The sequence below is a fragment of the Polyergus mexicanus genome, unplaced genomic scaffold, assembly GCF_030449975.1.
Source record: "Polyergus mexicanus isolate NDT 795.1 unplaced genomic scaffold, iyPolMexi1.0 SCAF_2, whole genome shotgun sequence".
Taxonomy (NCBI): Eukaryota; Metazoa; Arthropoda; class Insecta; order Hymenoptera; family Formicidae; genus Polyergus; species Polyergus mexicanus.
Window position 1 is genome coordinate 2,151,646 of NW_027223322.1, and position 26,419 is coordinate 2,178,064.

Below are 26,419 nucleotides of genomic sequence, written 5' to 3' on the forward strand. Positions count from 1 at the left end.
TCTACGTTCATCGCACATTTTATTGCCAGAGCGGACTCGCGTATATCCACTCGAGCGTACATATGTTGCTTGTATATTCGGTATTAGATTTTTTTGGCTAATATACAAACGAGTTTCCTTGTTCTTTCTATCTTTCTCATTCTCTCGCATTTAACAACATAATAAATAATAGGTCACTTCTGTTTCATCGTAAGGATAATATATAAAAACCGGTGTCTCTTTCTCTCTGCATTATTAAATAAATTAAGTAAACGAGCGATACGACGAAACATAAAAATAAGAAGAACACGGGATCGTGTAGAGTACTAGGTTATAATAATACACTACCGGATGTGTGTCTCATGTTTTTCGTGTGTTATCTGTTAATTTTTGTTCGTCGCTCGGTCGGTCGCTAGTCGCTACGTCACATATTGCACATACAACTAATGTACAAATATAACGAGATGTCTACGTGTTCGCGCCAGTGACCAAAAGGAGCCGCGATTAAGTATATGTGAGTGTGTGTGTGTTCTTGTGTATCACATGTGCGTGCGTGTATGCAAATGTTATGTATGGGCACGCGCGCATTATCCTCGTGGCCCTGGGAGAACGTACGCACGATACGATACTACTTGGCTAGAGTCTCTATAATACACAGCGCAGCGCTATCCGCCGTATAACGGAATTTTTTGGGACGTTCCGTTTGTGATCGAGATTTCCGTTGTGCCAAGAGAGGAATTTTTATCCATTTGTTTGTTTTTTATTAATGCCGCAACGAAAAATTGAGAGCGAGCTTTCGGAGGACGAGGCACTACGAGTGCGTTTTGCCATCGACACCATTTCACGAGAAACGCTCCTCTCGCTCTACTTAAATCTCTTTCTTCATCCGTCGCCACTCTCCCCCAATCATTCGTTTAGTATAAAAAAAGTTGCTGCTGTCGCTGCTGCGGGGCAGTGGGACTGGAGTATGTTGGTGCGACGTTGCACGTGATAGCGATGATGGGCTAGTTGCCGTTTGTGGATCGCTGCGTCGCCGGAATCACGGCGTCTCGCTCAGTCCCGTAGATCTTACCTGCTTTCCTCGCCATATTGCCGAGCATCTCCATTGAGCATTTGTGAGCCGATCTTATCGAGAGCGCCCATTCTTTCAAGCTTATCTCGTCCTACGGCGAAATAATTATTATTAGTGTTTAAACTATTCGACAATTGGATAATTCAAAGAGTTCAATTTCTCTACTCAAGAATCTTAAAATTTTTCGATTTTCTAAAACAATACATTCGACGTTATTAGTGCCACCTTTTACTTCTGTTAAAACTATTCGTATAATATACTCAAACTTTAAATTAAAATATTTTCACATTTCAAACTAAAATATTCTTATTTATATCTATTACATGAGATTATTTTATATGAGATGATTTGTATTTTGTCGTCAAGTAAAGATATTGAAAATAAATTTACTTACGGCATTTGTAAGTACGATCTTTGCATCCTTTGTACGCATTACGATGCACTGTTCTCCCTTAACAAGCTGCAAGTCTGCCCCGACTTCCTCTACCTAAAGATATTGCATATTGTATAATATAGATCACATAGATCATTCTTTCTCGCTAGTAAAACAAAACATGAAATGTATACATAATTATTAAATATATTTACAACATTTTAATTTGACAATTTTATCCCTGTTTTTATTCCTTTCATATATTCCTATCCTTTTTAAGCGATGCGCTTTACCTGATCGAAAAACACGAGCTCGGGCTTAGTCGTAGATTCTGGATGTAATTCTAACCGATTTGGATAAAGTTTCGCGTAACGTGTTTGCCATGCGCTCGCGAATGGACCTCCTAATTTTTTCATATAACCGTGTAACATACAGTCCGAACCTGTAAATACGAATAATGACATTGTATCAGTTCCATTTAAATTTTAGAATATCGAAACACAACGCAGTTACCTTTCTCATTCGTGTCAAACCGTTGCTTTTGTTTCGCCTTTTTCTTATTTTCCAACTATCAGAAATATAAAATGCAATCAGTTACTAAACAACAATGATATTACATGAAGATGTGTCTTTTTTACCTTATCCGCTTCGTTATTGATTGTCTCGAACACAGTCTCGGCTACTTCAGCCTGCCATCTTTCAGAGATGACAAGAGGAAAGTTTTTGTATAGATCTTGATCCGCCTCCGTCAGTTTGATTCCTTTCGTATCTTCCTCGTCGAAGGAACCAATGTCAAAGGCATCTGCGGCGTTAACTTCACCGCGCGGTGGTATTAAGGGCGGCGTATACTTTTGCAAATACACCTGCTGCCAATCGATACCACTAAAAAATGGGTGCGCCTTTAACTCACCCGTGCCGTTACCGCGACAGCCAAGTCTGTTGTTAACATCTCGTTGTAGCAAACCTTCCAACAGCGATCGTAACTCTCGCGAAAACGTCTCCGGTAATTCAACATTCTGCAAACGATTAAAACATTGTTTGAATCTTTGGGTATGTGTTTGTCGACAGAGATCTTTATCAAAATGGTTTAAATCTTCGTTGATTATTCACTGCAGCAATATATTACATATGATAAATCGAAAAATTGTATTTTTCCATCAAAAATTTTAATACAATTTTTACAATATCATGATTCAATATGGCTGCAATGAAATATTGAAAGTCTCAGCGCACAACTTACCATAGTCAATGTCATACGATCTATCTCGTGTTTGTCCTTGGTTTTATGTTGCCTAAACGGACTATGGCCTTTCAAGAGCTTGTACAGCATACAACCGAAAGAGAACCAGTCCGCACTCGAATCGTACGCGGTGCCCTTCGAAAGTACCTCCGGCGCCATATATCCGTGCGTGCCACTGTTACGAAGACAGGAGATCTAAAGTGATGTTTATACACGTCGAAAAGTTTAATCGTGCTTTCACACAGTATTATACGTACACGCTCGCGTGCGGTTTCTTCTTCGAGAAATCGCATGCTAGTCCCAGATCCGATATCCTGACATGACCGTGCTCGTCCAGCAATATATTCGCGGGTTTCAGATCACGGTAGACAATGTACCTACGATGCATGTGTTCTAAGCCGAGGATCACCTCCGCGGCGTAGAACTTCATTTCCGGTTCGTTGAAAACTCCGTGTTGACTTAAGTGGTAATGCAAATCGCCGCCGTTCATCAGATCCAGGATGAAGCATAGCTTGTCGGCCGTGTGAAATGCGTACGTCATACATACTATGAATGGACAATCTACCTGCAATGACAATATTTTACGTTTCGCTATTATCGCTTATGATTCATCGCAAAGATATTTTTATTTTGAAAAAAAAAGGGAAAAAAAAACACTCACTCCGGTGCTGACTAGCGAGAGCATTATCCTCTCGTTAAGAGCTAACGTTTCACCCTGTTTCATCTTAATGCGCTTTTTATCCAGGCATTTCATGGCGTACATCTTGCCGGTATCCGCTTTCCGGCAACCGTACACCTCGCCGAAGCCGCCTCTGCCTATTATTCGATGCACGCTGAAGTCGTTCATCGTCAACTATAATTTCCATTAAATGATTATAATGATTATAATACAATGTCAAAAATATTGTCCTTGAAAAAAATAATTTGACCAATAATTCGAGAAATATACCTGGATATTCAACTCTAAGTTTTTCCATTGGCAAAAACGAGTGTATTTATCGCTGTAAAAAAATCATGTACAATTTATTCATTACAATCGCAGCATGACTTATATCGTCAAAGTATTATACCTTTCGAGAAATTTCTGAAACGGTTCTCCTCGCAGATGATTAAAAATCTCCTCGATGTACGGCTACAAATAAAAAGGATTTCGTGAGTCATGTAAATATCGATACGTATGCGCAATCGCGTAGATAAGGCTACGAGACAATGACCTACCTCGAACAAGTTAATTGGGACTTCATTCTTCATGAGATACTTGTGCACGTGAGATACCGCCTCTTGAGAATATTCCTACAAAAAATATATAGATGCATCGTTATATATCGAAATCCCAGATAAAGTTTTCCTCTAACGATATCTCTAGAGGAAAAACGTGAATGTTCGACTCGTTGCTGCGTTATACTCACGTGAGAATGCGCCAATAATTCTCTCATAATGTAGATGTCATAGATCTCTCTCGCAAATTTTCTCCTCTCTTCCGGACATTCGAGCTTCTCGTACGTTTTGATCTACAATACATAAATAAGCAATTTCTTTACACAGTTGTCTCAGCGATGTATGGTATATACGACGCTACTGAAATTTAATTAAATAGTGTGCGGGCTAAAAACACGAACCTCTTCGTAAAACCTAAGTTGCGGAATCGGTTCCTCCGCTACAGTCTCGCAGAAGTCTTTGAATAAAAGGTAACCTGGAAATACATGTGGAGTTTGCTTGATATCGGCGAATATTAAAATATTGTCACAACTCACTACATTGACGTTATTCTCACGCAAAATGATAATTCACGATAGAAGCAAATAAATCCGTATAAATCGGCGCGTTTCTGCCAAAGAGAATAGATTTTTCCAGGTCATCTTAGAGGATAGCGATCAATTCATACATTTCATTTTGCGTGACGAAAAGAATCGAATACATTATTAAATCATCTTACTCGGAATTATTTTACGCGAGTGAGATAAAAATCTATTCGATACTCGAAAAGATGTATCAAAATAATGCTTTAAAAATACTAAATACTGATTAAAACGAGACTGTCAATTATCTCGAGAATATCTTTGTCAAAATTTTTACGCGCACGAATATTTATATTTGTCGTTAAAATCTTTGAAATTAACGGTACGAAACGTAAGTCGCGAAAATTATTCTACACAATAATATAATTATGACTACAATTATCTGTGAATAGTGCCTGCATGCATCTCGCATAGTTGTATCAAACAAAGAAAATATGCCAATATCTAAAATAGTATACATCGAAGACATATCGTCAAACACAGATAGAAACGCTTATGGGGAGGAAGCTCTCCTCGTTACAAACCCGACAAACTATTAACTCGACCAATTTATCATCTAAATTTAAGTATCCCTTTGTTTTTAATCTCGTCAAAAAGCGGAGGTCGCGAATGGCGATGGATTAAAGGATGGAATATCGAAGCGACAGCTTACTCACCTAACATTTGATTAAATATTTTGTCGAAGTTTATTTCGTTACTCTTCTCCAGATATCTATGCATAACGCTTCTAACGCTGAAACAGAAAAGATTGATTTTACAATTAATAAATAGCATTAATATTTTTTACTCTCTCTCTCTCTCTCTCTCTGAACAACTAATAAAAGTACGGCAAGTATAGACAACAGTCGTGAAAAATAATTACAAGGAGTGTAAACTAAATTAATTGCATCGAAATGAGATAAAAGCTGAACTTAAGCGTAAGAAGAAAAAAAATGTAAGAAAGAAAAGGAAGAATGATAAAACAAAAGTAAAACAATATAAATATAAATATAAGTATATATATACATACACGTATAAATATATTTTAAACTTTAAAATATATATATATTTTTTCGATTTTAAGATATATATATAAGTATGTGCGCGCGCATGTGTATCAGATATTTTACATTAATGATAAAGAGTTCCAATAATAACAGATATCAGAAATGACCTAAATATACAAAAGATAAAATATACAAAAGAGCGATGTAATAAAAAATGTAAAACATTTAAACGACATAAAAGAAGAATCGTTCGTATATTTCTAATAATAAGCGATAACAAAATTATTTGCAAATAGAACGAATATTCTTTCGAACAAAAAATAATGAAAGTGAAGCGTGAGAGAGAAAAGGTAATTTCTCCATCAATTAGTTATAAGGTTACCATCTCTAGCTTTGCAACCGGAGATTGTGTTCTAGAAAGAAAAAGCGAAAGAAGGAAGAAAACTTCAGTTTAGAATTTCTTCTCCAAAATATTATTACACCTTTTCATAGCTAAGGTCAAATTTTGATATATAAAAGGATCTTTTCCTCTTAATTAAAGGTAAGTATACTGAACAACAAACAGCGAATGCAAATTTTCATTATTAAAGTTCGGAAGATGTTGACGCTATAATGAAATGCAAACGGAATGTTCGTTAACGTACAATTTGCTGCTAAAGTGGTACGTTGAAGAAAGTTTTAAATGAATTTAGTTTTGTGCGTTTGTTGTATTCATTCGTTGTTCGTTCGCATACCTACTTTTATAAACGCGTTGCCGATCAATCGCGCTTACATTATATGTTTCGTTCGCTGTACACAAAACGTATCTTTTTCTTTATATAAATAAGATTCGGCGATATAAAAAGACATTTTTCACTCAGAGAACGGATATTTTCAAAGACTCGTTTTAAATTCCGCAAATTCAGGACATTAGGAAAGTGACAATCCTGATCAGTTATTCCATCAAACGTTGCCGTCGATAAACTTATCAAAGATATGTTCAGCATTTCGTGGAAGATATATTAGCGTGTCCGGTGACCCGAAATCTCCATACGTTTCGCCGCACCTATATCACGGCGAAATTGATCAATATGTAAAACGATGGAATTATAGCCTGTCATATCATATCGATATAGCGATTTATGAGTTTGCGTGAACACGAATGCTCTGCTGTGCTCGAATAACAAAGCGCTGCCTCGCAATACTGTGACAGGATACATAATAGCCAATTATTTGACAAAATACAGTGGTACATCTCTTTCTCCTCCAATTATCCAAATGATTCGTGACATACACGCGGAAAGTACAATATACGTAGGCGTAGAGTTCACTCTGATACTACATGAAAACGCTAATTAAAATCGCTTCGACTCTCTTATTTTCTCGTGTATTACTGCTCCATACCTGATAAAATATTAAAACGACTAATTAACCGCCTTAAATATTACATTAGTTGAGCGATCGCGTGCGCTGCTAGCCGCGATAAGTAAAATTTATGATGACCTTTCAATTGTAAACGACAGATGAAATCTCTCTTTTTACACTCTGAGCATATTTCATAGACCCTTCCAGAGAAATATATATATACATTATACATTATGCTAGGGCCGGCGCAATTTTTCCTAAAGTGTGATCGACTTTCATAAGCGTTAAACAGGTTATGAATTTTTTGTTCTTTTTTTTTTCGAAGACGGAGGGCTCATTACGAAAATAAATAAGTAGCGATATTGCACCATACAATTTTTTTTTAAGCTTACAAAATACTTGGGTATACTTTTTACTTAACGCGTTGACACTTCATACTTTACAAGTTGAAAATTAGGTAAATAATGCGTGAGAGCTTGTCTCTTTGAATCTTTCACATGTCTGTCGGTCATGTTTAAATAAGAAAAAGCCGCTTTACACAAATATGTAAAATCAAAACAGGAGTAAAGCATTTCACTGCATGTTCTTAAACTAAGTAAGAATCACGCTGCGGTCGACGTATCGAGCAGGCCTGCATTATATGATGCGATAATTTTTGTCGATCGCAGGACCGATGCAAAAGCACCACACGTACACTTTGGAATATTAATTTTGATATTCTACCCATAATTGCATAAACTGCGTGCACGAACGTTTATGCAAATCAGTCAATAAAATAAATAATGCCCGAATTACAGTCAGTCAAGTCAAATTGTATGAACATCTACTATAATAATAATATAATAATAAACTACTAGATATCATCACAGCATCACAGTCAATTGCTTCGCAATGGATGCAGTACGAGGCAACTCGTAACTACAAATGGTAATTGCTATTGGTAATTACGGCCAAAGTGACTAAGCAATTTAAGAAAATACTCATTGAAAAGCAACGTTTTTGTGATAACGAGAAAATAATCATCAATGATTCTTGGAGAAATAATTAAAGGGTGTGTACGTTAAAAGCGCGTTCCTCGAGGAGCTTCTCCGCAACGGCTTCTTGTACTTTTGAGTTGCGAAAAAAATATTGTCGGATAAAATAATTTGGTAACATTATAGATTAATATTCTTTAAAATCCGAAAATAAAATATTTTATTTCTATTTACGGTAACCTATGATATCGAATGTTCTCTTTTATCGCGCGCAGAAATACTTCAAGAAAACCATACATTTTTTATTTCGAAAACTTTTATTTTATTGCAAAAAAAAAAAGTAATGAGATGATTAATCATTGAAACATTATTACTAAAAATATCCTATATGAAAATTTTCTTCTAAAAAATCTTACTCCATTAGAAAACTTTCGAATCAGTTTTATTAATCTTCAATAATTATTCGTATTTATCATCGTCATTCGGTTGATTATCCGTAAAGTCTATTTAGCTGGATCCTACAGTGCCTTTCTACTTGGTAAACGAATAATTAAGTTCGCCAGTTCCATTTACAGTGTATCTCTTATTTATGCAATAGCGCCTCAGGGACTGGTCACCATAGAGATACCAAGGGCGCTGATTTCTCGCTAAATTATACAAGGTATCGGAGTCACCGGTTGGATGATCCGTTCGCCAGTAGTTGGACTTTTAATTTTACGCAATCGTGCAACATTAAAGCACCAGCCATTTCTCGAAAGACTCGCAAAAGTATGTCTATGCAAAATGGCTACTTATAAAACAAATATTAAAATTTATTCTCTCGAACGGATCTCGCTCTACGTCATGGATTTTTATTTCACGCTGACATAAAAGCATTTCATCATTTATATTATTATTACTAGTTCTTTAATAGTCGCGCGATTATTCATAGTTAAATTAATGTCATATTTTATTCGCATGTTATTATGAAAATAACTAAAGAGAGCAGCTACTGGAAAAAAATTTTGGAGTATTTAAAGACGAGGTAGATGAGTATTTATCGAGCTATTGTAACGCGCGATTAAGCCGGGAACGGATCACGTCAGTATCCAAAATTTTAATTTTTCGATCTTTAATTCCTGGCGAAATAGGCGTGGTACTTCCATTGGGAAAACGATAGCTTTCCTCTTCGTGAGAGGCTGCCATAAATCTGACAGAACTTAATATCGTCCCGCTTTCCCAGTTCCGCGTTTTTCTATACGTTTTATCGTTCGAAGTACGACGACAAATTCGACAAGAGAAAATGTCGAGGGGAGCGAATGAAGAAGCGACGAATGCTTGCCAGAGAGGAGAGTTCCCGGGTCATCGACTTTGGCATTCGCGTGTTCCACCCTTGCTGAATACATGCGTATTTTGGAAGGGTCGTTCGATATTCTATATTCCTCGCGCACGAAAAGAAATAAAAATAGAAAAAACATCATTGAATATCAATAATAAACATTTTCTGTAACTAATTAAAACTATAAAAAGAGAAACGTAAGAAAATATGCAAATAATCAACCGCATCCTTGGCATTTTAGAGAAAATATCTTTGCACAACTATTGGGATTATAAAATAGAATGACGAAATAAAAGACACGCGGAGAAGATTATAAGCAATAAAGTTCAAGGATAAATGCGCGGCTGTAAATATTGTTTCGAATCAATTTTTGATACGTAGTCGGAGATAAATTAATTCCTGGTAGTGAAACAAAAGTATTGAGCAGGGGAAGGGAAGAGAAGAAAGGGGAAGGGGGTAAATGAGCTTTGCAATCAAACAAAATAAATCCTCGTGTTTCTAAACGATTGATTTAGATTGGAATATCGCCAGCTATCGCGTACAATATAATGTTATATATACAATAATGGCATTTATTTGTTCGATGATGCCAATTGACGCAGTGAAATCGAGCACAATATTGTACGATTATGGAAAAAGTGGCGGTCATATGTAAATTCATCCGTTCGAAATTCGTTTAGTTAATCGACTCGAAGCATTGATCGAGCAGAAAAAAAAACGAACAGAGGAGAAAATAAAAACACGGCAACCTGACAGACTTCTCTGTTGCTAATTAAATATTGTTTTCAGAACTCCAAGTTTCTTTCAACTCAAAAACGATCGTTCGATTTTAGATTAATAAATCCTCCGTCCAGTATTTATAGTCGTCATTTGAATCTTAATTTAAGAGCGTATCGTAACGAAATACGTCAATGGATGAAGTTCCGCATACCGATCTTGAGACTCAGTCAACGGTTCATAATCGTATAATTGATTGTAGGCGTAATACAAAATCAGGCATTTTATAAAATGCCTAGGCATTTTACAATAAGTCGGCATAACGAGAGTTTTAGGGCTTTCTTGCCCTTTTTCGATGTTAATATTAAGAAGTATTCACATACACACAATATATATGGCATATGTGCGTATTATAAAGTAAAACTAAAACTTTGACTCTCTAAAACTATAAAAAACTATAAAAAACATTATGCCGGCTTATTGTAAAATGCCTGGGTATTTTATAAAATGTTTGAAATTTTGTATTACGCCTGAAACATTTCTAGCGAACCTTTCGCGTCTTGAAAACTCATCTCTGATAACTCAGCTGATTTCTCCATTTTGACGAGAAGATTCTAACAATAAATATACAGATTTTATTATCGTAATCGTTATTGCCGATATACTCCTTGCGATAACAGAAACGTCACCGTAGGATTTCAAACGGTCGCGAGATTACATGCCGCTCGATTAGTAATACGCAATTGGATTTTAAGCGGCACATTCGACAGACCGAGTAGTTTACATGGAAAATGCGGCGCCAGGACTGTATAAACCACGCTCGGCTTGGCGTATTTCTGTTCGCGCCCCAAAAATCAACCAGAACCTTCCGCGCGTGTCGCAATAAACGTTCCTCTAGAAGCACACACACACACACACACACAGAGAAGAAGTTTATTGAAACAGAGATTATTCGCGTCGTTCTCAGTTGCATTAGCTAGCCGCGCAATAAAGTCAAGCTCTGCTTCGACACAAATCCCGGTTTACTATTTCTATAAGATACACATCCAAAATGCAAATACATTCGCACGCGTCATACTTGCTTTTGTATATCTGTATGTATGTCGATTAAAATAGACCTTATTTTTTGCTGTCATTGAAATTTTATCAATTAGCAGCGTTTCAATGAAACAACGCTTCGTTAACGCTCGAGAAAATACTCGTCCATCAAAGCCGATTGATTTACGTTGCGTAATGTAGAATTAAAAATTGGCATTTGACCTTTTATGTGCGCGTAGACGAGAGTGTTTAATTACGTAATCCCTATATTATATTATAGTAAAAAAAAATCGACGTGTGTTGTGCTTCTCCTGAAAGAGGCTCATTCGTCGAGAAAAAAAATAACTCGGAGAATAATAAAAGAAAGACGAGAGATATACTTCGGTATCGGCTTAAAATCGACGAAACATCATTTATCCCCGTATTGTATAATGCGATCCGGCCGCAGTCGAGCACGGAAGCGTATGGCGGCTCGGATATCAATCATTTCTAAAGTTATGCCCCGCATCAGGGATTAAAACCGCGAATGCAGTTAAAGCGCGTAAACAAGTGACGACGTATAAGCGATATAACGAGGGACGTGGATCGGAATTTCCATCAGCCACTATCCATTTCCATCGATCGCTACTATCGTATTCCACGAGCAATTTGACGACGAGAAAATTACACTTTGTCCGTAAAAGCGGCTTCGGATTAACGAAGGGCCCTCGTGCCCGCGTATCCTTTCAAGCCCGCGTCGGCAAAGCGGATTCGCTCTTACGTCCTGTTTCTGGGGCTTCAATCTCCCTGGCCTCCATTCCCCTCTTTTCTCTTCGCTTGATTGCGATCTCCTCTTTTTTTCTTCTCTTTTTTCTACGTGAATAGGATAGTTTCGCGGCTGCCATTCAACACGTCTGAAGGCGCGTTGCAGCGTCGATAAAAGACGGTAATTAATGTATGTAGCCGACGGAGAGGAGGGGGGAAGTATCCTACTATTTACGATGACAGTTATGCGTACGCGAATGGGATACGCGACGTATCCTCAATTGTACGTCTGTCAAGGATGATCTCTCGTCGCAATCGCGCGCATTTCGAATATTCACTTTTATTTACCATACTTTGATACTATTTTTTTTTTTTTTTTATTACGTTTGACGTTCCGTTCCTCTTCTTTCGCTAGTGATGCAAATAAAATGTTTATTATATGTGGACTTTTATGCTAGTTATATTTGTAATTTCCAAATTACATTCTAAGCGCATAAGTAAATAAGTCTTTCGTTTTAGTGATAAAAAAAAAAAAAAAAAAAAAATAAAAACACAAAGAGCTTGAAAATATCATTAGGATCGTAAAGGAGAAAATGACTCCACCGGGTATCAAACGTCACTCGGACATAATTATTTAATCTAGCAAGAGCTCGCGTCACATGAAAGTTTGCGATAGCGCGCGTGACTCTGTTCCTACTTTTTCTCTCTCGCGGGACTTTATCCCGTTTATTTATTTTCCTAAATTCATTTTTTTTTTATACAGCAAACCAGACGTTTTTACAACGACACAAGAGTAACGAGAGATACGTGTATTTGTCCAGCTCGCTGATTACTACCTTTAATTACATCTGGGACCGCAGCTTCCTCGATATATGTCCTTTCTGAAGAGCAGCAGCTGCCTTTTTCGCGTATTTGCTCAAAGTTATTTCCTTCCGAGCGAAAAAGGGATAGTATAGTTGTCCGTTTCGAATATCGAGAGTAGAACGAGTGGCCCAGTATTTTATCGATTCCACCTGGGCCAATCAACGATTAACCGATTCCGTTCGACGACACTGACGGATAATGCCAATATCGTCTCGCGTTTGAATCCTCGTGAAAGGGAGTCAACGCGATAAAAAAAAAAAAAAAATATATATATATATATATATATTTAAAAATATATATAATTATGACACAGACACGAGAAAAATATACCTAAATATATATGTATATCTATGCCATTGTAAATGTCTGGCGAGTGGCGGATTAATGTAGCGATATAGAGCTACATTAATAATCTCGTGAACTAATACGCTTACGACTCACTCCGTCGTAATAATCCGAGGATTTATGGGAAGTCATTTTGCGAATAAGAAGTCTCTGAAGACAGGGAGGCATCTCGAGAGGTGCCGGTACGTCGACAACGTTAAGAGCAGAAGAAACCGAACAAGAAGAGCGCACATCGCGAGAGAGAGAGAGATAGAGTAAACTTTACCGAGCGTACAGTAGCGATGATACGACTATTTGCGAACCGAAACAAGATACACACTTTGTTTCGTATACTGCATCTTCCTCTCACAACGTTACTTCTACGTCTCTTCGATCGTTTTACGATCAAATTTATTATTGCCGTAATAAAGAATACTCGCGGTTAGATCGTCGGGCAAAAATCTGGCGTTTCGTTACAGATGGGAGACGGAAAAAAGAATACGAAGAAGACAAATAATTTACACTCGCACTGTATACGCAACCGATATTTCTCCGTTAGCTCCACGTATATTTTTTCTATGCTAGGAAATTTACCATTTGCTTCTGGCATACCGGAAATCGCGGTAAGATATCGAAACGTCGTAGAACGGCACGAGTGCCTATTTCACATTCTTCGCGCGAATAGCAAGAGACGGTAGAGGGTCGGTTAATGGAACTCGAAAATTGAGTTGTTCTAAGCTTTTACTATATTAGACTGACATATTATACCGTGCCGTATCGCGATGTCGCATCATATTTTGTAGTCCAAGGATGTAGAGCGCGCACGAAGCTGTCCCTCGTGTCGTTAAAGCATCAACATCCACGAGATGTCGAACATAAAAATTAAGCGCTGGTATTGCAATGAAAAATAAATTTTCCGACAAATTCGGCGAATTTTTGTCTCGAGATTTCTTTTTTTTTTTTCTCACGCGACGCTATTCGCCGCGCAATATATTTTTTCGAAAGACTTTCGAGAAATACGTGTAAATTTCTTTTATTAAATATATTTGTCCGTGTATCTCGAATCGAACGATTTTATAAACGCTTGGATATCGCATAAATTATATTTGATATTTTATACATAGGTTACGAGAGCAGCTTATAAATTTACCAAGCTAATGATCAATCTCGCAGGTTCTAGATTTTTTTTCTCCCCTTTCTCCCCTTTTGGAATCTTGTTTTACGCGACGTGGCGCGCGATCCCTCCACGCGCTTCGTAAGAGCGCGAAAAAAGGGATAGTTATCGCAGTTTCCAGATACGCGTTCACGCATTTTTAATGCCGCTTGGCGGCCGCGTGAAGGTGCGAGGGTATACGCTACGTGTCACTGCTCGCGCATTAATGCTATCATGAATAATCTGATCGTCGTCGCTGTGTATGCGATTTTTTTTAATTAGCCAGCATTGAACGGGAGGAGAGAGGATGCGACGTCGCCGTTGACAGCGCGTTAACGTTGACTTATACCGGATTTACAGTCGACGTAACGGTCGACTGGGTCGATGTAACAAGTCGAGTATACTCGACCACCAGTGTCAACGCTTTTAGTCGGGGTTAATTTTAGTCTAATATTAATCGACTAAGCTTCTCTCAGCGATTACTACGCTACATAAGCATATGACCTGGTTACAGTTTATTTGAGAAAAAAAGACCATCGGCATTGTGTGTCCCCATTCGATCGCTCAAACTCGCCGTCGAATGACTTTATTACGCGTGCAATTTTTCCTTTCTATAATAACGTCAATATATCGATTCGGCAAGTCGCGGTATCGAAATCTTATCGCGTCGATGATAATCGCGGAATTGGGCGCGAGGAATAGAGAGAGAGGCAACGTTTTTATTTGAATTTATTTCTTAATGATCGCCTTGATGATGAATAATACAAATTAGCCGTGTTCTCGTAATGTTATAAAGCGTTACAAAAATAATGAGCTAAAAACAACTCGCGCACTCTGACATTTTCTAAAATGCATCCATCGAGGTCGGATCTGATCCCGCTATAATAACCCGAAGGTTGAAGAAAATCGGAAACATTTTTTTATGCGCGTAAACGTAGTAGCCAGAGAAAAATTGCATTTTTTTATCGTAGATCAATGTGCATATTTTCCATTTTCCAAAGATGCTCGATATTACGATCCCCGTAATACGTATATGACTCTTCATAGTTTACCTATTACGTGATCGTGGAATCGGATACCAATGCCTGAATTCTATGGAATTAAATTTCGTCAATTTATCATAGAAATGGAATCGACGGCGCGTAACGACGTCATCCATTAAACAACACCGTGTATTACAGTTTCCTATTATCCGTTTCATCGCGCGAAAGTTATCTCGCTTATATTGGCGATCAATTTCAATCGCGATCTTTGCGTCGACGTATGAGAATGAGATTATGTTCAATTGCAATATGAAACTCATACATATGCAGCCCGCGCATTCTTTCGATCGCAGAAACGTACGAAAAGTATGTATTCGGAGTCTATTTTAAAAAATTCCATGAAAATTCCCTGACCTTCCAGCATATTTTTGTTCAAAATTCCAGATAAAAAGAATATTTTACAGATCTTTCGCGGTGCAATTTTCTTAAATAAATTTTTTATTGTATGCATTTTCTAATACTTTTTACTCATGCAAAAAAAAAAGAATACAGAGCCACTTCTTATTTCTAGAACCGACACAAATCAACGTCGAATGTTGACAAAAGACGACGTTATGTCTCCTGAACATACTTTACGTAAATGTATTTAAAAAAAAAAAAAATAAACATTTTTCAATTGCATAATATTTTCATTTTTCTGTCATTAAAAAGCATCACAATAAAAAGAATATTTTCTGCACATTCAATATTTTGTGTTTGGATATTAAATTATTAGATATTATGTAAACAAAAATAGATATATATTTATAATATATTTTAGGCATATAATTCATAGCCTATCGGCGAATTGTCAATTGCTTGCAATGTAAGAGCATTATGAAAGAAATTTTTTTAAAAAATTCCTCGAATTCCAATAAAATTTCCTGAAAATTCTCTGATATTTTCAGGTACAAAAAATCCTGAGAATTCCAAATTCTCCGTGTTTCTGCAGGGTGTAGATGTGTCTTGGTACATACAAATTACGGCGGGCGGGAGATAGCGCAATATGTACCTATATATTTGACGCGCAATCGAATATCTATGCGCGCGATTAATTACGCCTCTATCGCTCGGTGTCGATGGCTTTGAAGGAATTGCCTAGGATCGATCACGCTCCGAGAACTTTGCTCCTAGCCGAATACAGTTTAGCGAACTTTCGTGTAAGAGAAATACATGCCATGCGGAATAATCGATACCCTTTCTACGAAGCGGATCCATTTGTGTATCGTGTAATTGATACGAGTATATTCGGCGAAAAAGACGTGTCGCGTATTCGAAATGCTTTAAGATTATCGACTTTTAAGCTTCGCTGATAGGACGGACACCGCGGTGTGTAATCCGATATTCAGCACCGTCATTCATTTCACGCAGCGTACTCGGTGCGCCAAATATGTATTCTGACACTAACAAGGAACTGGACTGACAAAACTATTACATTGATTTTATTTTAATCTGAAGAATAAATAGCATTGTTTAATGGAATGAAAGAAATTAGAAATAGAACCATTAACGCGCGATTTTTTTTTTTAATCTTTCAAAACCAAGCAGTTCGATTTATCCGTCAAATGCTTGTTTGCTTACATTCAAAAGTTAAATTTCTCCGTGATGTTTGAGAACCATATTTTTGTTTATACATAATTAATCGTACGCTTTAAATGTTTCATGTTCTCGCGAAGGATATGAGAACGAATCATGAAATATTCTTTTAAACGAATATCAGACGTTATCGTACCCGATTGTATACATATTTTCTTTACAAGGATTAATAATAAAAAAATGATTGAAACGTTTCGAGAAGAAAAGAAAATTAAATCTATTGTTCTTACGCTCTAACAACAGTGTTTTGATATGTGTATGTAATATTATAGTATATATATTTTCCCTTGGAGTTTCATAATTTATAAAATTTTATAATATTTTTAATGTCATTTTATAGAGATATATGTATATATATTTTTTTTTCTATAACTGCATAAAAAAAATAACGAATACAGCTAGAAAACATACGTTGTCCCATGAAAATTCCTAGCCTCGTTTTAATCAGACATCACCCTTTTACGTCGCTCAAGCACGCAGAGTTTTGCCTTATTCAGTATTTCGGTCGTGCACGTGAAACCGTTGGCTTGGCAAATCGCCATCAAAAACGAAGCTTGCTACCGAGTCGACTTATTTTCACGAGGCGAAAGCTTCGGTAATATCCGTGGTTTGCGGACCAAAAATAACGCCAACAGTATAAATATTAGCGAATTATAATCGATGCAAAGTATCGATCGACGATATAATGTCGAGGAACGAGAAGCGACCTTCCGGTTTCCCGACAGATGAACAGAGAGAAAAAGAGAAAGAGAGAGAGAGAGAGAGAGAGAGAGAGAGAGAGAGAGAGAGAATGGGATTGCGCGTAATCGATCGAACAAAATTTATTCCGATCCCAGGAATTTAATCTTTTCAAGATAAAGCAAAGTTTAACATATATCGTGTGTGCGTTATATATATTTGTGTATGGAGATTGACTGGAAATATCGATATGTCTTGACGATGACAGATCCGAGATAGATTGTCGGTCAAAGGGAGATGTTTTAACGTCAAAACATGTCGCGCGAGACGGACAACGTAATTTATTTTTAAGATTTATCGAGATCGATTCTCTAACGAAAATACACTTGTGATTCTAATATCTAACGATCGCGAGGTCTATGAACTGTCGAGAGAATTAGAAACAAATTTGCGCGAGCGGCTTCCTAAAAGTTCGCGCGTCGACTCTCGGCATCGCGGATGTTTGTAAACATTTTTTTTCTCCCCGACAAACTCGCGAAACCGAGGAGCGATAGAGAAGGATGCCGGATGATTGAGAGACGTCGATTTAAACGTCGTCACGAGGGAGATGCATCGGCGGCAACAACGGAGTTTCGAATGGAGCAGGAGAAACGATAAAGGAAGAAGAACAGGGAAAATACACAGGCGGAAGAGAGAAAGAAGGGAGGGGCAGGAAATGGGGAGAGGTCCTCCGGCGGACGGGCGGTCGCTGCCGCCGCCGCCGCCGCCACCGCGCCGTCCGACTCCTCGTATTGAACCGCGCGTACCCGAAGCCGCTGGAAATGGCGGAATAAGGAGAGTTCGTGTACCTAGGATCCGGCAGAATAATCCTCTTGCTGGCACGGGCGGCCGGCGTGCACTTGCTCTTCTCCATGGCCATCAGGTAGCTGACATCGGCCAGCACCGCCTCGAGATCCGCCATTTTCCTTGATGATCCTTTCGTCGATGGATTGTCGCGCGAACACGATGATCAACCCCTTCTTCGTCGATCCGCGGATCCTGCTTGTCTTCTCTACTCTTCCTCCTTCACCTCCTCCTCTTCCCTCGCGTCCGGCACCTCCGGACCTAGCACACGCAGCCGAGAGCCAGCCGCTTCGCTCTACCACGGGCGGTGCTCCGCCGTGTGTTTCTCACTGCCGCATATTTTTAGCGTAACACCGACGACGATGATGACGACGATGACGGCGACGGCGACGATGAGGACGACGGCGAGGATAGCATTCCGTGCGATCGTACGAACGCGCGTCGAGAGAGCCTCGCTCAATTGACAGATACGATCCTTAATTGACGGACGAACGTCAATCGACGAATGATCGTGACACGGAGCGAGCAACACCGATTAAGGTTAGTGTCGTGGCAAGGACAACACGACGCTTCGGAGGACGATGCTCTCTTTTTTTCTCTCTCTCTCTCTCTCTCTCTCTCTCTGTTTCTCCCTCCGTCGCCTCGTTTCGCTTTATCCTTCTCCGTTACTCTTTCGGGATATGCGACGACACTTCTCTTTTCCTTTTACAATATTGCCTCTCGCACGTATAAGACTACGCGCCGCGACGAAGCTCTGGCCTCTCTTCGGCCGCGCGAGCTCCCATTTTAACGCGACGCGACGTACCGTTCCTCTCGTCACGCCCGTGTACGCGATTGACGTAGCGCGTCAACTAGCGCAGAGCGATTCGAGATTAATGACGTATCGGGGTGATCGGACGCGCGCATTCACTCCGAGACGAGACGCGCAAAAATTTCACGCGTTAGAACGCAGAGGCGCACTGACAAAAAAAAAAACAACGGGATCAACCACAAGTTCACGACTGCCCGCCCGACAGTCGACGACTCACAGACTCACTGACTCACTGACTCACACTACTCACACTTCACATTCACACTCCGTGCTTGTCGCGTCCTAACTGGTCGAGCGCCTCTCGCGGAGCAGACGCGAACTAACTCATGGTAAAACAGTTTCGATCGGTAAATCAGGTTGCGATAATAATTCGTAAGTGATTTGAGTAATCGTCGGAAAGGTAGTCCTCCTGTAATCTTACGCATAATTTTCTTGGTATCTTGGTTATTAATGATAAAAAAGATTAAATATTTAATACTTTTCTATTGATAAAAGTTAGTTTATACCTTTATAAATACATGTTTGTACACACGTGTGCTTGATCATAATTTCATTTTTTAATTAACTGCGATGATATATTTTTCTTATGTCGGGGCTACGATATATATAGCGATTTTTTTATAATTAGTTATGGAGATTTTTATTTGAATAATAATATACACTTTTATATTTAAATGAAATTTACTATCATTCGAAATTCCACTAAGTTTACATATATATCCTATCCATATAATAAGGAAATGGCTTTCATTTATACGAGCCAATGACACTGTTGTTATTCATCGGAAACGATGGAGTCGATTTGAGCAAGATTGATCGGATTGCATTCATTGTAACAGATGCCATTCAAACTTTACAATCGTATTACAGACTATAATATCACAAAAGCAATCGTGTGACGCGCGATTTAAAATTTGCTAGGCTTTTAAAAGTTTTAAAAACACATGAGAATTTAAACAAGAGATCGAATGAAGAGAAATAATTGAACAAAGAATTTAAAAGAATAATTATAAATATAGAATAAAAAAGAAAAACAATTATAAAATACAATAAAGTAGAAAAATTGTTAATATAATATAATATAATATTACAATAGTAGTTTAATGAATTATAATTTCATTACTCCAAAAATTGAAACATTATAAAATTTTTCTTACATTTACTTCGCAACAATTACCACACATTGCGACAAATACGTAATTTACGTAAGACCGTCATACCCGCAGCTCAACGAACATACTAGAAACTCACAAATCGAAGATTTCACTTATGTTTAGTAATAAGAGTATTAACATAAGGAGTGATAAAAATAAAAGTGAAGCAAAAGCTATCAGCTTATAGTGAGAACAGTAAAATCTATTTAAAAATAATAAGCATATCTCCTCTTCGTATCTTGTACTTTTTGTGCTTTTTTTAGATATAAAAAGAAAAAGATATAATTTCACATATCTTGTACTTTTTGCGCTTCTTTTTTTAGATATAATAAGAAAAAGATATAATTGCTTTTTACTTGTAATTTATTTGCTAGTAAATAATTTCTTTGCAAAAAAAAAAAAAATAGATAAAGACTGATAGCAATTTATTTTGCAAAATTAAATATGTTTACTTTTTGGATATTAATTTAAAAATATTCGGATTTCTTTGTTTGATTTGATTCTTTTCCGTTGAAAAAAGTTTTATAGAACACACACACACACACATACACACATATATGTATAAATTACATTCGAAAGATATCTCATTTTACGAAGTGTATATTAGACGTTTCATCTTGTTGCATCGATATATGTATATGCTACTGACTAACAAGCGTAAACGATGCCAGAGAGTTACGTAAAACGAAGGACACTATAGTTTCGAAGTTGGCTATCGATATAGGCTTCCGATACTTGTACAATTGTAGTTGATGCACTGTGCGGTTCTGAGTTTCATTTGTTTATTTAAAAAAAGTGGGCCTTAATATATTATGAGTTTCTATTTCTGCTTTGTATGGATACATTTTATATATATTGTTTATGTTTTGAACATTTTTTTTTATAACTTTTAATAACAGGACATTAGGCAATCGTACTAAACGATGCGGTATCTGGATCCATTTAAAAACTCCATTGTAAAAAGAATTTCTATCTTATGTATTTATTTATTTCAAAATATAGACGATTTCTTCACAAATATTAAATTCTGATTTTATTAAAATTAATTTTAAAATCAACTGGCTAAAATTATACCTGCATGTTTTTCCAGATCATTGTGAATTTAATCAGACAGATAAATTCACATACACAAACAATTTAATATTTCGTATCTTTAATTTTTTTATCTCATACCTTATGGTGTATTGCAGCCAAAGCAAACACTTGCTCTTAAACAGCAGGCCTTTACTTCATTTAAGTATCGAGTACTTCGTAACATCGTTCACGATAACGATACGCCGAAGGCCGAATTTGTGTCACCGACGAGCGAACGTACGTATACACTTGGGCGGCGCAAAGCATCCCAGATAATCGTTTGCCGACCTCGCCATCGTTTTTTTTTTCCTTTCTTCCTTTTTACGACAATGCTGGTGAATGGATTGATGTGCGCGGAGCTGTATTTACCCAGCCGCATCCGATCGTTCGATCAGGCAGGCGGATGGCGCGGCCGGAATGCCCCTCTGCTCTTCCTCGTCGTATCCGCCGTTGTACGGCTCGACGCACGATAGCTTTTCATTTCGTTACGCGTCTGTCCCGCAGTTGGTTAGTGGAACGCTTGCCCGTCGATCTCACTCTCTGTATAAACGAAAGAACGACGAATGTACGCCGAGAGTGAGTCGCGAGCACGGCTCGATTACGTCGAGGAGCGCGTACAGCCGCTGGGGAGATATACCGATCTTTAACCCGCCGACGATGCACGCTTCAGCCAATAAGTGTGACAATTGCTACTAGAGAGTTCAATGACGGATCAGCGTTTTGCATAAGGAGTGTGAGTTGGATACTCCACACAAATACAAAGAGCAAAGAAGAAATTGTACATTCACAATTTTTAAATAATTTATTATTTGAAATGAGTCTTAGTAGAAAGATTCTGAGTTTCATTTTTTTATTTAAAGTGAGCATTAATATATTATGAGTTTATATTTTTGCTTTGTACCGACACATATATTGTTTATCTCTTGAACATTTTTTTTTATAATTTATAAAACTCAACTTTGTGAACCTTTTCCTTAATTTTTTCATTTACAGAAATTATTTCTTTATTGTTACAAACACGACTTTATATATGTACAATTAATATAAATTTTATAAGATATTTTTATTTCGTGCTTTATAATACTTTATACGACTTTATATAATAGTTTTAATTTAAGTCTTAAAATATAGAATTATAATTCAATTATATCCTATAGTCATGCGACTGAATGTGGTTACGTGTAAATGTAGAAATAGCTAACAATAAGCTGTTATTCTGTTATCAGTCATCATTATTTTAATAAGTGTGAGTAATCATCGGCATAAAAGTTATATTACACATTAACGCTATGTCCTTTTTTACAAGAACATCTAATAACACGCATTACACCACTCTAGTGTGATCGATTCCTTTAATCTAAAAGCGAAAAGATATGTTTCTTACGTATATTATATTATCGAGAGATTTTTGTCCGCGAAATGGGCGTAAGGGCACGACCACATTTTTTTCTGCACTCAACTTCGCGTGTTTAACAAAGTTGAGAATAAATCCCATTGTAAATCGCTATCGCGAATTATGTCGTGTGGTTACGTAGTGTCAAGAGATAGCGGAACCAAAAGCACGAGGTAAAAACGGCACGCGTAATATTATGCAGCGAACAACTTGCTTATATATGAGAAACGTTGCATTATCTCGAAACCTTGAAGATAGGAGGGAGTTCTTAAAGGAGCAGTTAACGCGGATGATCGCATTCGACTGCTTCTTTACTCGACGATAAACTTACTCTAATGCGCGCTGATTTCAACTTTTACAAGTGATTTTAGCGACATTACGTAACGAAACTTGCATATATAGGTAAATCAACGGTACGAGTGAGAAGCAGAAGATGTTGTTCAGGAGTCTATAGAACAATCCGGGAATCCTTGAAAAGCAAACTCTCGCAACTGATTTCATCCTGTCGCATTTGCAGTGCAAAGATACACAATGACGGTGACGATTCTATGTTTAATGACTTTCATCTGCAGTCTTGCTTTAAGCACAGGTAAGAATGTTTTACACAATCTATTAAAGAATCTAATATCTTTAACAAATAATAGATATATAATAAATATTAATATAGAGGGATGTATATATATATTTATTTTTTGTTAATATAATAAAATTTTATCAACAAAAAACGAGAATGTATAGACATACTATAGTAAAAATATTATACTATACTAAAAAAACAAAACAAAAAAAAACACCTTATTCTTGTTGATATTTCTTTAGTAAGGATTTTACTGGGCTTAAAAAGAATTTGCAAAAGCCATTTTTTAACTCGTTCGTGATCTGTCATTTACTTTGAATTACGAATATCTAAAATTTGACAATTTATAAAATGTACTTAAATAGACGCTTTCTTTTTTTGAGTTGCAAATATAGTTCGTCATGTAATATCACGAAAAATATACACAGATCATAAACGTGTGACACATGACTATTTAACATCAATTGGCACTTTATAAGATACTTACGTCCTTCAGGTTGGTCTCAGAATTGTCAGGATCAAGATACGGGATGGGAGAAAATAATCGGAGCTAAACCTGCAAACGCTGCAGAAACTATATTATACACAAACAGTGCCATAGGTAACAACGGTATTATCGTGCCTTGTTTTGACAGGTATTTCATCAATTAATTATTTCTAATAAATGCTATATTCTAAATAATAAGTTGCTTATATATTCAAAAAATTTTAATATAAGTGCATCTATAAATCTTTAGATAAGTAGATTTGTATATTATATTGTTGAAAACTGAAATACCGTAAAATCTTTTATAAAGAAAATTAATTTCTATTCTCTACAAAGAGAATAAATAGTCACATATGCATCAAATATACAAAAAAACAATTTAAATTTATATTAATTAAAAATAATTCATCTGTTACAGGTGTAAAAGCTTGAATTGTACAGCGTTTGTGATCGACTTCGCGAGGAACATTTGTTACAGCGTGCAAGTAAAAGGCGAGGAACTCATTCCTGAAACAAACGCCACGTTTTTCCACAAAATCTGTATTAAAGGTAAAGATCGTTTTCTCATCTATTGTAGTATGTATACTATAGATTTAGTAAGATTATTCCAGATTATGTGATAGAAGAAAATATTGAAAATATGTTACAAAATTTTTCACAATTTTTTGTTTCTACAGAAAAAAATTTTTAAACCAATATCCCTTACTCAGAGAAAAATGTACTTTTTAAAATTTCTTGCTTTTATGCTTTAGTTTCACCAAAATGCAAACGGCAAAGACTGTGGCAAGTAGAAAGAACTTTGGGAGCTGTTTTAAAAGATGGACATTCTAACTTATATTATCAAGCATTGTCACGAAGAAGCGAGTGTTACGAGAAGTGTTTGCAAGCAGGTACGCATTTTATAGAATAATTACACAGATCGCGTGTCGATCCATAATCTGTCTCAAATAAATCGATTCAAATTTTCAAAAATAATAATTTTGTTATGTATATAAATTATATAAAAATTTTTGTATAATATTAGGAAGTCAATGCGAATCTGCACAATTTCGTACGAGCGAGCCTTTGTCAATTGATGATACCATTGGCACGTGTTCGTTGTCAAAGTTCGAGAGAGGTACTAGACCGCAAGCCTACAGATCGTCAATGTATCGGGATGAGTATTTGCAAGATCAGTGCCATAATATATGTAAGTCGCATATCTGTCCTTTTGGTTACAAGAATCGAATTTCTATCGAATTTGTACATATTTTTGTCTAGCTAAGAAAAGCTATTGTTCCTATGCGGAGTTTCGAAACGTAACATTGCCATACTCGGATGTGGCGTTGCCGGGACTCGACATAAAGCAGGTATTTCTCGTATGTCTCTTATCGGTTCGCGCGTGAATGACTGTGTGAGACTCGATTTTGATCCTTTTAGTGCGAGGAGAAATGTGATCGCAACGAGAATGGTTTCATATGCAGGGCCTACACAGTCGACTATACGGAAGAGAAACCATTCTGTTTGCTGCATTCTGATGATACAATCAGTCTTGGAGTCAGTTCGCTAGTTGCCAGACCGAACGTTATTTATAAAGAACAAGAAGCTTGTCTAGATTGTGCGTTGGCGATAGACAGATAATTTTATAAGCATTATTTCTCGATAAACTTTTAACACTGCCATATTTTACAGTGAAAGTACAATGCGGCGAGTCAATCATGACAGTTACATTAACCACTACAGAGCCTTTTGACGGACGGATATACGTGAGCGGATACGGAGATACTTGCGGTGTTAATGGTGTTGGGAAAAATGTGACAATTTTAAGATTGCCACTGCCAAAGAAAGAATCCATCGGTCAATCTAATATCGAGTGTGGTCTTACACCTGCGTTTTCCATTGACAACGAAAATCGGTATTTTTATATTCTTAAAACTCTGCTATTCGCAGTAAATTTTGAATCGTGATATCTTACGACGTTTCCTATTTGCAGAACGCATACGTTGGTTTGGGCCACCATTGTGATACAATATAATCCGATTATTCAACGATTGGGAGATCAGTCGGTGAGAGTTGGATGCTCATTAGACGGTCGTGATATCCCGGAGCCGAGAAATGTGTCCGTTAATTCGAGTTTTTCTTTCTTGGATCCAAAGTAAGTCTATATCTTTTTTTTTGTCCGATGTTATTTACAATCTTTCCAACAAATAATATTATTTTATAAAATCACGAGCCTGATACAAACATCTTATCTCGATATTATGACAAGTATTCCCGATATTCTGGCTCTGGTTATTCTTTTTAGCGCAGGCGTGCCGCCAGTTGGATCCATCGTAATAAACGCATCGTCCGAAGTGCCCGTGGTAACGATGAGAATCCTCAACGAAGAACGTATGGATGCAGTCGTTACTCAATTGGGACAGAAGCTAACGCTCAGAATCGAAATTCAACCTGTTGACGGTGAGTCACTAGCGCATTTCTTGATATTTATGCTGGATATGTCAAATTTTACCCTATTCTTTTATTTATAAATTCTCTTTGATCGATTTAAAATGAAATTCTCTCCAGAAATATTGAAGCGTCAATAATTTTTTTACAGGACCTTACGATATTATAGCTGGACACCTCGTAGCTAGTAGCGCATCCGGAGATTCCTCGTATCTTCTTCTGGATGAATCTGGATGTCCGACGGATCCGACAACTTTTCCCGCGTTATTAAAGGATCCAATGGACAACCGTTCTCTGATCTCAACATTTACTGCCTTCAAATTTCCCGATAGTCAAATTGTGCGATTCAACGTCATCGTTAGATTTTGTCTCGAAGAATGTGAGCCGGTAAGTTGGCGACTTTTTTAAACATTGTAACATGGTTTTATGTCT

The 26,419-nt window shown here is 37.1% G+C and overlaps 2 protein-coding genes across 8 annotated transcripts in view; one reads left to right on the forward strand and one right to left on the reverse strand.

The window, feature by feature from the left end:
• Gprk1 (G protein-coupled receptor kinase 1) lies at positions 1–21,746 on the reverse strand. Of its 3 annotated transcripts, none has more exons than XM_070314819.1 (15): positions 21,203–21,746; positions 5,120–5,196; positions 4,284–4,357; positions 4,074–4,175; positions 3,883–3,957; positions 3,735–3,796; positions 3,614–3,665; positions 3,326–3,517; positions 2,922–3,229; positions 2,665–2,839; positions 2,063–2,440; positions 1,938–1,992; positions 1,718–1,866; positions 1,446–1,538; positions 1–1,142 (listed from the first exon to the last, which is right to left on the reverse strand). In XM_070314819.1, the coding sequence occupies exons 2-15, from the start codon at positions 5,181–5,183 to the stop codon at positions 984–986; spliced, it is 1,938 nt and encodes a 645-aa protein (XP_070170920.1). In that variant the 5' UTR covers positions 5,184–5,196; positions 21,203–21,746; the 3' UTR covers positions 1–983. The 3 variants fall into 3 exon arrangements, with proteins under 3 accessions (XP_070170920.1, XP_070170914.1, XP_070170917.1); XM_070314813.1 differs by lacking the exon at positions 21,203–21,746 and adding an exon at positions 18,070–19,131; XM_070314816.1 differs by lacking the exon at positions 21,203–21,746 and adding an exon at positions 16,955–17,252.
• The window catches only part of LOC138943862 (uncharacterized), a 6,726-nt gene continuing 1,882 nt past the window's right edge, over positions 21,576–26,419 (forward strand). For 2 of the 5 annotated variants that reach the window (XM_070314804.1, XM_070314806.1), the window contains exons 1-12: positions 21,576–21,836; positions 22,899–23,085; positions 23,570–23,708; positions 23,979–24,109; positions 24,313–24,450; positions 24,585–24,749; positions 24,821–24,909; positions 24,980–25,157; positions 25,232–25,454; positions 25,533–25,694; positions 25,845–25,999; positions 26,139–26,374. In XM_070314804.1, coding sequence (XP_070170905.1) covers positions 23,028–23,085; positions 23,570–23,708; positions 23,979–24,109; positions 24,313–24,450; positions 24,585–24,749; positions 24,821–24,909; positions 24,980–25,157; positions 25,232–25,454; positions 25,533–25,694; positions 25,845–25,999; positions 26,139–26,374 — 1,674 coding nt within the window. In that variant the 5' untranslated portion in view covers positions 21,576–21,836; positions 22,899–23,027. Of the gene's footprint in view, positions 21,963–22,898; positions 23,086–23,569; positions 23,709–23,978; positions 24,110–24,312; positions 24,451–24,584; positions 24,750–24,820; positions 24,910–24,979; positions 25,158–25,231; positions 25,455–25,532; positions 25,695–25,844; positions 26,000–26,138; positions 26,375–26,419 lie in introns of all 5 variants that reach the window. The other 3 variants (XM_070314794.1, XM_070314803.1, XM_070314799.1) reach the window with 2 other exon arrangements.

Excerpts from the sequence above, each read along its gene's own strand:
- Gprk1 (XM_070314813.1), bottom strand. The coding sequence starts at position 18,182 with ATGGCGGATCTCGAGGCGGTGCTGGCCGATGTCAGCTACCTGATGGCC. Across the intron at positions 4,358-5,119 it reads AATATTTAATCAAATGTTAG|GTTACCTTTTATTCAAAGAC; the intron begins GTGAGTAAGCTG and ends ATGTATTTCCAG. Across the intron at positions 1,993-2,062 it reads TCAATAACGAAGCGGATAAG|TTGGAAAATAAGAAAAAGGC; the intron begins GTAAAAAAGACA and ends TATTTCTGATAG.